General features: G+C 37.4%; 2 protein-coding genes across 6 annotated transcripts in view; one reads left to right on the top strand and one right to left on the bottom strand.

The window, feature by feature from the left end:
* STXBP4 (syntaxin binding protein 4) overlaps nt 1-15,139 on the bottom strand; it is a 244,315-nt gene that overhangs the window by 23,938 nt on the left and 205,238 nt on the right. For all 5 annotated transcript variants that reach the window (XM_069067474.1, XM_069067471.1, XM_069067473.1 and 2 more), the window contains one exon: nt 7,625-7,682. In XM_069067474.1, coding sequence (XP_068923575.1) covers nt 7,625-7,682 — 58 coding nt within the window. The remainder of the gene's footprint in view (nt 1-7,624; nt 7,683-15,139) is intronic.
* COX11 (cytochrome c oxidase copper chaperone COX11) overlaps nt 1-15,139 on the top strand; it is a 234,639-nt gene that overhangs the window by 5,965 nt on the left and 213,535 nt on the right. The window lies entirely within an intron of this gene.

Below are 15,139 nucleotides of genomic sequence, written 5' to 3' on the forward strand. Positions count from 1 at the left end.
CTATCGTAAATAAACTTTACCTACTTCTCCATATGCAGCACAGTGCTCTACACATAGCTGCCATTCACTGTGTGTTTGTTGAAAAATCAGTTGCATGCATAATTTTAGAAGTAATTATCTGAAATATTGAGTACTTTGGTGCTGTGGAATGGTTAGGAATCTATTATGGCAATGGCTCAAATTCATGTATATCAAAATCTTCCTTCAGGCTGGCAACTTAAGTGTATCACTACCCATACTTGGCATATCTTAAATCATTTTTTCATAAATGAATACCATTTTGAAAACAATCTAGTCACATTATATAACTCAGGGGTAGAATGGACAAACTTTTAACTAAGGTGAAATGAATGATACTAGTAGGTTACTTTAAATGTGCAGCAGTCTGCAGATTTAAGGTTTTTTCATAGAGAAGATAAGAAGTTGGGTAAAGTCAGATTAATCAGATAATTTCATTACAGTATCTTTGGGCTAGCTTACATTTTTCATTAAATTTGAGAGAACAGCAACTCTTTCTCTATAGAGAAAGTTTTTAAAAAATTGCAGGGAGTATGGGTAAAAATAGCTATGTGCCTTCATTAATGATATATAATAGGAGCTTCTACATTATAAACATTATCATCAAGTCCATAAAGTGTTTCCCTGCTTCCCTTGGAAGTCAAAGAAAGCTGATTCTTCTACCCAGTATTAATAGATGTATAATAGAAATGTGGCTTGATGAGAGCATTTAATGAGGAATACATGACTCTGGACATTCTGGGGACAGTAACGACAGTGAGGCTCATCCCATTGCCTGAGGCCTGCCTTCCATCAGAAATAACAATTCAATTTCTGCAAAGACAGTGACAGATGCCACTTTCAGGGAAGGGACTGTATGGATGGAGCCCATTATCTTGCTCAGTGTTTGGGCAGTGCAATTTCAGGCACCTTTTCTTTTTAATTAGAGGTCGGAGAGATACTGACCTAAGGAGTTTATTATTTACTATTCCTTGCCTCCAAAAGTCCATGCTGATAATGAAAGAGCCAATTATTCATATTCCCTGCCAATCTAAGCTTCTTCCCCCATCCCCTCGACATTTCATACTAATCAATTATCTTTTTTTTCTGAAAGTTTAAGACAGTGACATTTTCACATATTAACATTTCACTTAGAATCACAGCTCAGAGTTGGAAGGGATCTTACTCAGGGGATTACACAGTTTAGTGGTTCTCATACATTTTGATTTCAGGACCTCTTTACACCATTAAAAATTACTGAGAATTGTAGTCAAGTGTCAAGAAGAAAGCAAAGAAGGGCATGTTTCAGTAAATAGAGATGCCAGAAATTCTACAAACTAAAGCTCAAGTACTGTACTAATAGGAAAACCTCTCAAGCCCTCACTCTATACCTATTTACTCTTACCTTACAAACAATACTAGTTAATTTAATTATATAGTTTTTTAGTATGTCTGAGTTTAATTTTGTGTTTCCTCTAGTGACCTGCAAAGTGCACTCACTGTACCCAGCGGGTACTTTAAAAAATATCTATTGAATAGATGGTTGAATGGTTAAAGTGACTTTTAGAGGCAGAAACACTAATGGCTTCCTTCCCTACAAATTCAGCACAGGGGCAAAGTCTTTTAATATGTCAATAGCCTTTAAAGGCATCACTATGTAATAGCATAGTGTAATAGTTGATGTTCATAAGGATGGCATACTTTCATCAAGAAAAAATTAAATTATGTTAATTACATTGTTAAGAAAGCATAAACTACTATGATACATGTGAGAAAGATTTCCACCAAAATGGTTAAATTAAGAAATCTTTGGTGCTTAATGGGGTCTAGAAGTAAGTTTCAATTATCTAGAAAATTCACATATATGGAAAGCTTCATTTCCCAATGATGTTGGACAACTGAGATGTCACTGTGTATTAAGATTTTTCCCACCATGAACTATTTTACCTTTCAGGTCTCTAGGAGACGACTGCCTATTCTCACAACAAAGTTTTCATGCTGCTGTTAAATGTAGAGCAAGTTACCCATGTCTTTGTATACAAAAGCACCTGGCATATAAGAGGTACTTAAAAAATGCTTATTGATTGAAAAAAATTCAATTATTAAGCATGTATTAAGTACCTCTTGTGTGCCAGGATGCACACATGCACATGGATGCATGAATAAATCTTTCAATTAAATTCATTATCACAGACATTTATCAAGGGCCTGCCATGTACAAGGCACTGGAAAGAATGCAAAAACAAATCAATGCTGGCCCTGTCCAGAAGGAGCTTGCTTGATCTTGGTTATGAAAAGACAGGGCTAAAATGCTCCCAATATTACTATAAAACACAAGGTTTAAGGCAAATTAAAACATTTGAATGCATTTTTCTTCTGCCACTTCCATAGTGAAACATATATTTGATAGGCTAAGCCATAGTATTTAAGAATATGAAGGAGCTAGGTGGGGCAGTGGATAGCGTATTGGACTTGGTGGAGGCAGGAAGACCTGAGTTCATATCCTGCTTCAGATATGTACTAGATGTATGACCTTGCACAAGTCACTCAACCTCTGTTTGCCTCTTGGCTAAACCTCTTGGAAAGTTTTGTAGGTGGGAGAAGGAAAAAGCAAACCATTTTGGTAGTCCTCCCCTTGCTTTGCTCCCAGTCCTTCCTTAAATAATTGTCAGCAAAAGGCATTTAATCGTCAGGCTCTCTCCCATGCTTATAATTCTGATATCTGTCACCACGATATTTGCGAAATATGTTTTTGTGCATGGTCACGAGCCATGAACACAACAGTTTTTGAAGAATTGTAGATGATTGTCACAGAGATAGGGGTTCAGAGGGGGATAACAGAGAAGTACATGCAATTGATGACAAATACAGCTTGTTTGTACTGAGCTGCCTGTATGTTGTCTCCCTCATTAGATTGTGAGTTCTTTGACGGCAGGGGTCATGTTTCTGCCCTTCTTTGTACCTTCAGGGCTTAGCACAGAGTGTGGCTCATGGCAGCTACTAAATAAATATGTATTGACTGGCTGATAACAGACTGTAACAGAAGAGGAAGTGAGAAGAGAAGACGGAGTGAGGGATGTCATCAGGCAAATGTATGATCGAAAAATAAGGTGAGAAGGTCACATGGGGAGGCAGAGGGATAACAGGTGGGCAGCCTGAGCATGCCACAAATATCCTCAAAATGCCATGAGAGCGACGAAGTTTCTTGACATGTCAGATGAAGTGCCTATGGGATATAGAGAGGATTTGAATCATATGAAGTAAGGCAGAGACAGATTGTGATCTGCAGGGCTGAAGGGAACATCCAAAAAGACAGGGTCACAGATCCATCTTAATATGTGTCTGCAGTCTGCATGTTAATGGAAGAGAAGGAAAAGGAATAAGAATTTATATAGGGTCTATTATATGCCAGGCATTGTACTAAAATGTTTTTTAATGAATATTATCTCATTTGATCCTTGTAATAGCCCTGTTAGGTAGGTGCTGTTATAACTCCATTTACATGTGAGGCAACTGAGGCAAACAGAGGATAAGTGACTTACCCAGGGTCACACTGAGGCCTGATTTGAACTCAGGTCTTCCTGACTCTAGGCCCACACTCCTTGCATAATGTTGCCTCACAATTTTCAACATATGTACAATGGATTTTTTCTATGTTGTTAATATTTCAAGCAGTTGGGATTTTGTGCACTTTGGTATGCCTATCACTGAAGCAGACTGCAAGTCCTCTGCAAGATGGAAGACTGGGGAAAAGTTAAAAAAAAAAACTTGGGAAGACTTGCACACAGAGGGAACTAGCAGAACTAGGGGAAAATGTATCCAATAACAATAACATTGGAAAAATGAACAAGTTTGAAAGACTAAAGAACTCTGACCAATGAAACAACAAACCATGATTCCAGTTAGCTGATGATAAAACATATTCTCTGTCTCCTGGCAATGAAGAGATGAACTAAATATTCAGAATGAAATGGAAATGTACATTTCTGCACATGGGTAATGAGGGAATTCATTTTCCTTTAAGTCTGTGCATATTTGTAACAAAGGTTTTGTTTTTCTTTTTTCAGTGTAGGGAAAGGACTTAGGAGAAAGAAAAAGACCATGTTAATTGGAAAAAATTAATCAAAATTCAAGAAAAGGAAGAAGGATAGAAAGGAATGAAGATAGTAGGAAGGAAGGGAGGGAGGAAGGAAGGAAGAAGGAAGGAAAGAAGAAAGAAAAGAAAGAAACAAGGAAGGAAAGGGGAAGAGAGGAAAAGAAGGAGGGAAGGAAGGATGCTATGGTTAAAAGCTTCATCAGCCTGTGGCCAAATCAGTAATATGTTTCTCTTACTCAGCTAAGGCTGATCCTCAAACAAAAGACATAGTCTAACCCTGAGCCTACACTCAAAGCTTTTTGAACTTATTGGAACCTTCTAGAGCTCATATTCCACTAGCATAGCCTTTGAGAAATCAGGGTTACTTCTAAACCACAATGAAGCATCAGAGCTGGGACATTAGTGGGATATAATTATCTATGCACCCTTTAAAGATTTGTGGTCTCATTGTTGTGGGTACTCCCTCTCTCCTGATGCTGATTTAATCCCATTCTTCAGGCATATGGACTTTAGAAGTTGCTATGCCTAAAAAATTAATTACTGAGTAGCTACCCTGCTAATCATGAGGACTTGCATGTAAATTTTTGGTTTGGACATAAGCAACCCCCAGTGTGGAAACCCACTACATTTTCTATTCTTTAAGGTCTTAGCAAGTAATTTGGGCACTGAAAATTTAAGTGGCCAGCCCATGGTCACAGAGCCAGCATAGGTCTGAGGCAAGACTTGTACCATGGTTTTCTTGACTCATATGCTAGCCCTTTTTCTACTATGCCCCATCAAATAGATATTTTCATATTGCCCTTAAGGAGATCTGGCAAATGGAATTTTCCCAAAAGGAGATGCAAGACATCTATTTAATACCCCAGGTAATTTTGTGGGAGCTCACATGCAAACTCTTCTAACATGGGCCAACACATGAAAAGAGTTCCTCAGAAAATAACAGAACTACTTTAGACTTTGCTATCACTAGCAAGAAAAATTTTAAAAATCTAATGAGGACAATTTTATAAAAGGGATGAACAAAAGCAAGGAGACTTTTCCAAAGAGGGGGCTAAGGAAATATTTTTGCTTCAAAAGATCAAGAGATTCCCATTAGATCGACCCTAAACTCATCATCTAATGAGATAGATGCAAATTGCTTAGCAAAGTGTCTGGCATGTAGTAGCTACTCAGTAAAAGCTTACTGAAAGGGTTAGGAAAAGCCTAATTATGGGAGTCAACAGGCACTAGCTAGGCCTTACTTTAGTTGGTATTCTAATAGTGAATGGTTTCTATGTTAAGGCATTGGAGGCATATAAGATGACATCACTTTTCCTTTAGATATTAGTTCTCTAAGAAGAAAGTTGTCACATATACTAATATATTGATAGGAGTACTTTTTGTAGAAGTAAAAAAAAATGGAAGCAAAGTAGATGTCATAATTTGGGGAAGCTGTGGTACATGAATAGAATGGAATATTACTGTGTGGTAAGAAATGGTAAACATAAGAAATACTGAGAAGCATGGAAAGACTTACCAGAATTGATGCAGAATGAAGTAAGTGAAGCCAAGAAAACAACATACACAATGACTACAACAATGTGAAGGACCACAAATCAATTTTTTAAAGTGAATTTTGTGAAATTAAAAAAAAAAACAACAACAAGCATGGCTCTAAAGAAGACATATGAGAAGACAGCTATTAGGCATTTATTAAGCACTTATTATGTGATAGGCATGCTGGAGATATAAGGAAAGGCTTTGTTTCTACATATGTACAACTCTTACTTGTACATGGTTGTTTTAACCTTTCTATATAATTTATCATATTCACATGTAAATATGATAAATTGGAGATAATTGAGAGAAGGTCCTAGCATTAAGGGAGATTATGAAAGGCTTTTCATAGAAGGTTGAATTTTAGGTAAGCCTGAAAGGATGCAGGGCATCCAGGGAGTAGAGATCAGGAAGGAGAGCATTATAGGCATTTGGGACAGTCAGTGAAAATGCACAAATTTGGGAGATGGAGAAGCAAGGACATCAGTGTCAGTGGAATTCAGAGTATATGGAGGTAAGTAATGAGTAAGAAAACTGGAAGCTTATGAAAGGCATTGAATGCCAAATAGAAGATTTTATGTTTAATCTTGGAAGGTGACAGGGAGCCCCTGTAGTTTACTGAGGAGGTAGTGAATGTGGGTGGCATGGTCAGACCTGTGTTTTAGGAAGATCAGTGTGAAAGCAGAGTGAAAGATGAACTTGAATGAGTGAGAATAGACAAGAGCAATAGTTCAGAGGCAAGGTGATGAGACCCTGTACCTGGGCGGTGGCAGTATCAGAGGAAAGAAGGGGGCACAGAAAGAAGAGAGATGTTACAAAAGTCAAATTGAGAGATCTTGGCAACAGACTGGGTATGGAAAAGGAGAATGAGCAGAGTCAAGGATGACACCTAGATTTCATGGTTGTGTCCTCTAGAATAATTGGGAAATTAAGAAGAGGAGAAAGATAACAAGTTCAGTTTTGGACATGTTGAATTTAAGACGTCTATGGGACATCCAGTTCACAATATCTAATAGGCAGTTGGAGACCTGAGTCTGGAGTCAGCAGAAAGGTTAGGGATGGATAAGTAGATTTGAGATTCATCAGCATAGAGGTGATAATTGAATCTATGGGAGCTTATGAGATTACTAATGAAAATAGTAAAGGAGAAGAACAGAGGGCCCAGGACAGAGTCCTGGGGGTCAGCCACCATTAGTGGGCATGACCTAGATAAAAATCCAGCAAAGAAAACTGAGAAGTCTAACAGGCAGGATATAATAGTATCATGGAAATTTAGAAAGAAGAGAGCATCAAAAAGAAGAGGGTTACTGCCACTCCTGCCCCACTCCTTTGAAGAGCCAGGTTGATGTGTGTGGAACACAGTAAGTATTTTCAGACTTTTTTTGATGTACTGATTGGTTTTGCAGATTTAAAAAAATTTATTTTTTCTTTCTCTTTTTCTTTTGTCCTTTTGGAGGAGGGAAAGCAGGGCAATTGGGGTTAAGTAGCTTGCCCAAGGTCACACAGCTAGTAAGTGTTAAGTGTCTTAGGCCACATTTGAACTTAGGTCCTTCTGACTCCAGGGCTGGTGCTCTATTCAATGAGCCACCTAGCTGCCCCCTCTTTTTTTTGGTTATATAGGATAGTTCTCTAGGAGGAAAAAGGAAGAGGGATACTGAGAGAAATTCTGGTGATGTAAAAAAGCAAGTACAGCAACAAAAAACATATTAAAAAAAGATACTGAGTTCTTGAGTTCAGATGGTCAACACTAGGTAGGGGTGTGAGTGTGGCTTCCCCTGGAACTCTTCCTAGACCTTTCCCTGCACGAGTCCTTCAGTATCAGCACATAAATCATGCAGAATATAAAACTGGTGAGACTTCATTTCTTGTTACTAATTTTTGTAACCTCTGAGAGGATTTGGGAGGGTGTCTTAATGATGATTGTCTACGATTGCCAGGTTTGCTCCAGATGTGGTAAAAAAAAAGTGCTGACTTGGTTGGGATGCTTGGACTTACTTGATAAAGTATTTGATTCCATCTGCTGTGTAAGCTTCCTCCCATCCATAAGGTAGACCTAAAGTAAAAAGAAATCAGAAAATACTCTTAATTTAAAATAACTTTATACAATACACTTAGTAAAGCAATTTGATTTCATAGATGAGTACCATTCTTTTATTGGTATATATAATAATAACAATAATAATAATTAGTATTTATATAACACTTTAAGGTTTTTAAAGCACTTTATAGATGTTATTTCATTTGTTTCTCATAATAACCTTGGGAGGTTGGTACTATTATTAAAGATGAGGAAAGTAGGAAGACAATTTAAGTGACTTGCCCAGGGACACAGCTAGTAAGTGTCTAAGACAGGAGCCTAACTTTGGTCTTGCCAAAGCACATTTACTGAAAAAATTCATCTCCCTAGAAAGCAGAATTAAGAAATTTGAGACTTGCTTTGAGTACTCAGCCTTTCAATACCACAATAAATACAAAACAGTTAATAGCCTTTCCCCTTGGATGCAATCACTTAGGTTGTGGTTTACCATTTATATTTGAAAAACATTTCTGGCAGTGAGATTCAAGCAAAAATGTATGTTTCGAAACAGTTGTGGAGCATGTAAGATGACTCCTCAATGTCCTCTTTACCTCAATTGAATCAGATTCAACAAATGTTTAAGCCATACTGTCTGTAAGGCAATGTACTTAGTGTGGAGGATACAAAAGCAAAAACTGACCCTGATCTCAAGGACCTTGTGTTCTACTGGAAAGATACTATGAATGCATGGATCAGAAACATAACACATACAAACAATAATTTTAAGAGAGAGACGATGGCTTTGAACCAGATTAGAATATTAGGCCTATACCAAAAGGAGGTCATTGATACAGAAGTTCCCTCAAATGCCAAAAATATTTTTAGTACTGCTTTTTGCAGTAGCAAAGAGCTGGAAATAAAGCAGATGCCCAAAACCCAGGGAACACTTAAATAAAGGATGGCATGTATGCAATGGAATATTATTGTGGTAAAAGAAATGAAGAACTTGATGAATACAGAGAAGCATGGGAGGACTTAGGTGAACTGATTCAAACTGAAGTAAACAGAGCCAAGAAAATATACACAATGACTACAATAATGTGAATGGGAAGAACAATCACCAAAAATAACTGAAAATGAAACAAAGAACAAGCATGAGCCCAAAGAAGAAATATGAGAAGCTATCTGCCCCTATTCCTTTGCGGAGAGAGGATGTGTAACAGCATATATTTTAAAACTTTTTTTTGATGTATTGATCCATTTTGCTGATATGTTTTCTTTTAAGACTTTTGTTTTGTTTTATGGGATTGCTATCTTAGAGGGGAGAGGAGAAGGAATACTGGGAAAAATTAGGTGACAAAAAAATTATCAATAAAAATTTATTATCATTACTTTTTTTAACATTTGATTTTAGATTTTAAAACTTTGAATTCCAGATTCTTTCCCTTCTTCCCTTGTTACCCACCCTTACTGGGATGATAAGCAATTCAATATAGGTTGTAAGTGTATAGTTATGTGAAACATTTTCATAGTGGATATATTGTGAAAGACTGACTATATTTCCCTCCATCCTATCCCACCCCCCACTTGCTTTATTTTCTACTTTGACCCTCTCCCTTTTCAAAAGTGTGTGCTTCTAACCATCTCCCCCCCCTTAATCTGCCCTCCCTTCTACCATCCCCTCTCTTATCCCCTTCTACCCTACTTTACTGTAGGGTATTTAGTGTGTATGTTATTCCCTCCTTAAGCCAAATTCAATGAGAATAAGATTGACCCATTCCCTTTTGCCTTCCTGTTCTTCCCCTCCATTGTTACAGTTTTCTCTTCCCTCTTTTATGAGATATTTTACCCTATTCTGTCTCTCCCTATCTCCTCTCATTATATTCCTCTCTCACCTCTTAATTTTATTTTTTAAAATATCATCCCTTCCTATTCAATTGATTTTGTGCCCTCTGTCTATGTATGTATACCTGTACACATATATACACATATGTATTCATATACACATATACCCTCCTCTATAGACATATAGGTGTATGTATACAAACACATGCAAACATATATATATATATATACATATACACATTTATATTTTCTTTAACTATCCTCATACTGAGAAAAGTTTCATAAGTTACAATAATAATTTTTCTATGTAGGAATGTAAATAGTTCAACTTTGATAAGTTCCTTATGCTTTCTTTTCCCTGTTTACCTTCTCATGCTTCTTGTATTTGAATGTCAAATTTTCTATTCAACTGTTTTTTTTTTCATCAAGAATGCTTGAAAGTCCTCTGTTTCATTGAATGACCATATTTTCCCCTGAAACATGATACTCAGTTTTGCTGGGTAGGTGATTCTTGGTTTTAATCTTAGCTCCTTTGCCTTCTGGAATATCATATTCCAAGCCCTTCAACCCTTTAATGTAGAAGCTGCTAGATCTTGTGTTGTCCTAATTGTGTTTCCATAGTATTCAAATTGTTTCTTCTTGGCTGCCTGTAATATTTTGATCTTGAACTGGGAGCTCTGGAACCTGGCTATAATATTCCTAGGAGTTTTCTTTTTGGGATCTTTTTCAAGAGGTGATCGGTGAATTCTTTCAATTTCTATTTTGCCCTCTGGTTCTAAAATATCAGGGCAACTTTCCTTGAGAATTTATTGAAGGATGATTTTTAGGTTCTTTTTTTTTTTTAATCATGGCCTTCAGGTAGTCCAATAATTTTTAAATTATCTCTTCTGGACCTATTTTCCAGGTCAGTGGTTTTTCCAATGAGACATTTCACACTGGCTTCTATTTTTTTCATTTGTTTGGATCTGTTTAATAGTATCTTTTTTTTTCCATTTTTTATTTGGAAATGTTCATACTGATGCAGAGAAATTGGATTTTAGAGACACAAGATATCCATTTATTATAAAACAAGAGGCCTGGAAATTATTTACATGATGAAACAAAAGATTTCAGAACTTCTGTGGAATGGGCAATTTTGTTTAATAGTATCTTGATTTCTCATAAAGTCATTAGCTTCCATTTGCTCCAATCTAATTCTGAAGGAATGATTGTCTTCAGTGAGCTTTTGAAATTCTTTTTCCATCTGGCAAATTCAGCTTTTTAAGGCATTTTTCTCCTCATTGGCTTTTTGGGCCTCTTTTGCCATTTGAGTTAATCTACTTTTTAAGGTGTTATTTTCTTCAGTCAGGTTGTTGACTCTCATTTTATAGTTTTCTTGCATCATTCTCATTTCTCTTCCCAATTTTTCCTCCACTTCTCTTACTTGATTTTCAAAATCCTTCTTGAGCTCCTCCATGGCCTGTAACCAGTTCATATTTTTCTTGGAAACTTTTGATACAGGAGTTCTGACTTCATTGTCTTCCTCCCCTTCCACACATTGATCCTTTTTGTCCCCAAAAAAAGGAATCCAAAGTTGGATTGCTGTGCTTGCTTTGCTTCCTTTGCTTGCTCATGTTGCCACTCAATTACTTGACTTTTGGGCTTTTTGCCACAGTAGAACTCTGCTACCAGAGAAGAGAGCTTTGTCTCAAATCACTGGGGTTTTTGCAGCTGCTGGAGCTATTAGGAGGGCACCATCTCTACAGCCCCCACAAGCTCTGGTTCACTGGTCACACACCCCAGGACCTCCACCCAAGACAGCGATCCAGATCCAAGTAGGTTAAAGCAAGAGTGATTACCCTCTGAATCGTTGCTTGGTCCCCCTACAATCTGCAGGCCAGGAGCTCTGACACGTGGCTGCAGGGCCACTGCACCTCTGCTACTTCTTGCCCCAGGGGGCAGAGGCCAGATTGAGCCCTCCTCCCCAGTTCCAACAGTGTTCTACACTGACCTTTTACTTTGTCTTTGGCATTTATGGGTTAACAATTCTGGAAACTGCCACAGCTGCTGGCGATCCACTCTCCCAAAGTCTGCTCTAGCCGCTGCTGGTCAGGGCTGCCCTGGGGCTAAATCCATGGGCTCAGCTGGTGCTGGGTTCAGCTCCCAGCACGCTGCGATGGACCCTTCCTCTTAGGCTTGCCAGGCTGCCTTCAGTGGGAGATTTGTTTCTCTCTGGCACTTTGTGGGTTCTGTATCTCTAAAATTTGTTTAGAGCCATATTTTATAGGTGTTTGAAGTGGTTAGGGGAGGAGCTCACAGAGTTTTCCTGCTTCTACACTGCCATCTTGGCTCTGCCCCCATTATCATTACTTTTTGAAAGAGTGAGACTGTGTTAGCAACTAAAGAGAACAGGAAAGGCCTCAGGAAACATGTGACACCGGAGCTATGCTTTGAAGTAAGCTATGGAATTTATGAGTCAGAGGTGTGGAAGGAGTATGACATGTAAAAGGAACAGAGGTGAGATAAGGGGCATCACTTCCCCTGACAGAAGGAGAGGAAGGACTGTTCCACAAGTTTTTTACTTGTTTCCTTCTTGCTCGCACCAGCACCTAGTTGAGTTCTCCTTCACACATAGTAGGGACTTAATAAATGCCAACTGATTTGAGTAGGGAGGATTGCTTGTGGGTCAATTTGAATTGATTAAAAGGTACAAGAAGCATAGGTAGGCATCAGACTGTAGAGCAGTTTGAATGGCTGGTTGATTATTTTGTATTTTAAACCTAGAGGTGATAGGAAGCTGCTAAAAAAAAATTTTGTGTTTCTATGATCATTCTTTTCCCATTCTTTCGTGTAACCTCTCAAGGCCATCTGACATGTATACACCAAGCTGGCAGGAGATCACACACAATTTTTTGACAACTGAAAATTCCTTCTGGGGCTCTAAAGCATGCCTCAGTGCAATGGAACAGCAGGTAGAGTCCCGCGTTAGAGAAGAACTCCTCCACCCAACCTGCAAGAGTCTACGAAAGCAACCCGTTTAATGAATAAAACTTGACACTATCCACTTCCTCTCAGCACTAACCATTTTTCCGAAGCTGCTAGCAGCAAATGATGTTCAATTGATGATTAATGAAAGGTGGTCTTTTAAAACAAATCTCCAATTTCTTTTTCAATAATAATGTGGACAGGATGTACCCCAGAACAGAAATTCTGAACTTAAGACCACATAAAATATTGGCTGATTTTTTTCCCATTTTTTTTAACCTAATTAACTTCTCAAAAGTAGAAAATGAGCTTTTGAGAAAATTCCATTTGAAGTCAGCATGAATAAACCCATGTTTTTTTCAAAGGCCTCCTAAATGACATTATGCATATTTCCTTTTAGTTTTTCTTTTTTCCAGTAAAGGCTCAGACAGACATCACAAGCCATATTGCTACCTCTCTACAGATCAAGCAGATTTGTTACTGCCTTTTCACACATTTACAAGTCTTTGTCACAGACCACTTTAGTCATTACTGGCAAGTACTTCACCAGCAGAGAAGAATCTGATAATTCTATACAGAAACCTGCCTTTACCCGAAAAATGTTCCACAATACTGGGGCTATGGGTCAATATCACATAAAAAATAAAGGTCTGAAGGACTTCCCAGCCTTTCTGAAGCAATGTTATATATATATATATATATATATACAGACACTAAGGGGCTTTTTTGTGCTCAGCTAATTACATTCTCATCTGTATTCCTAACTTCTTATATCAATGGTTATCTTACTAAAAAGAATGGAAAAAGTCCATTTGAACATAAAGACAGAAGTGAAATGTGTATCAAAGTCAAAATTCTACTCTGATTATTTTACACCAAAGATAGTGACACAGAATATTCAATGCTCACAGTGGATCCATTATAAAGACATAACGTTATGAATATTTGTTCTTATTTAAGTAAAGAGTTCTTTTAGTCATTAGCTATAGTGATAAATAAACACCTTCCTATTTATTTGGTCATATTTTTAGCTGAAGACAGCATGGCATAATGGATAAACAGCAGGCCTTGAAGTTGGAGAGCCTGGGGTTTATGACCTGCTTCTGACATAGATTGGGTTTGTGACTATAGTCAAGTTGCCAAATGTCCTAGTGCCCCAGGCAACTCTCTAAACTATGAGTCTCAGATGAGCTAACATGGTGGAGTTTCCATACATTGATGGAAATAATAGCCCTAGGTTTAAAAAGCATAGCTGTTGAAAGATAAATCTCCTGTCTTGAAACTTTTTTTTTTACTTAAAAGGTTAGGGAATCCATTCTTTTTAATACAATTCTATTGCTATAATTTAATTTTCCAAGTACAAATTGTTTCTCTCTGTAAATGACATCAATAATAAATGACATCATAAACTGACATCAATTAATCTCTTAATGATAGTTCAGGAACACAAAACACAAGCTGCCTTTCTTTACTTGGGCCATTCTCTTCATTGCATTCTCACCAGAGGTTGAGTCTGCCCCTTAGACCTTAGATCCTGAAAGGAAAGTAATCATCTTATCTTATCCAAAACCAAACCTCCACTTTGGGCTGCTACATGTGTATCCATGCCTCCTCTTTGTTTTCTAGCTACCCTTAATGTGTCATTTTCCTCCAATGGAATGTAAGCTCCTTGAAGTCTGGGACTGTCTTAATTGTAAGAGCTTAGTAGAATACCTAGCAAAATGTGTTTAATAAATTCCTTTTGTATTCATTCATCATTCATTCAATGCCCAATTTCAATACCTTGAGGATGTATTACTTCATCCATGTGAGTACTGATGCATATTATAACTGCTATTAGTTCATAGAAGGCCTTTCAAGGATGTCTATAGCTGAAAAATTCTTCATTTTGGGATTTAGGTTTCTGATTTTAGGTTGGTACTCAGACAAAAGACATATAATTGGTTATTAGATCTTTCAACTTGATAAGACCTACCTGAGAGAACTTGCACTCTGCCAACCAAGTCTTCAAGGACCTAGGGTCAACTCTATGCCAGGGATGAGGCACCGGAGAAGGTAACTGGGGAAGGGGGGGTGGAGTGGGGTGGGTGTGGATCGTGGCTAGCATTGGATTGAGAGTGAGGAAATCTTCTTACTTCAGACACTTACTTTTCTCCGCCTCAGTTTCATCATTTCTAAAATGGGGATAATAATAGCACCTACTTCACAGGGTTTTTGTGAAGATTAAATGAGGTAACACATGTAAAGAATTTTGTAAAACTTAAAAGTACTACATAAATGCTGGCTATTATTATTATTACAACCTTAAAATAAAATGCAGTAATATTTTTAGGGCCCATTTCATTCCTCATACATGGGAATCTGTGTATGTCAAATGTTTTTATATACACATATATACATATATGTATACATACACATATTAAAAATATATATAAAACTTGTAATGTTTCTCATTATTTAATGATAATTTGGTAGGGGCCAGCAAACCATGGTGTGAGTCAAAGTTCGCCAACCTCTGATTTAGAGTAAAATGAAAATTTAGATTACACTGAAACATATACATATATATGTATATGAATTATCATATCCTTCTCCTTGAATACACATTGCCTCTCTTTTCCCTTTTCCTTTTAACATACGCTTTAAAGCTGTTTGGATGAATATAGACACTGGGAATATTCTCC

The sequence above is a fragment of the Petaurus breviceps genome, unplaced genomic scaffold (genome assembly GCF_028583685.1).
Source record: "Petaurus breviceps papuanus isolate PSGF00001 unplaced genomic scaffold, PetGlider_PUasm1.0 90750, whole genome shotgun sequence".
Taxonomy (NCBI): Eukaryota; Metazoa; Chordata; class Mammalia; order Diprotodontia; family Petauridae; genus Petaurus; species Petaurus breviceps.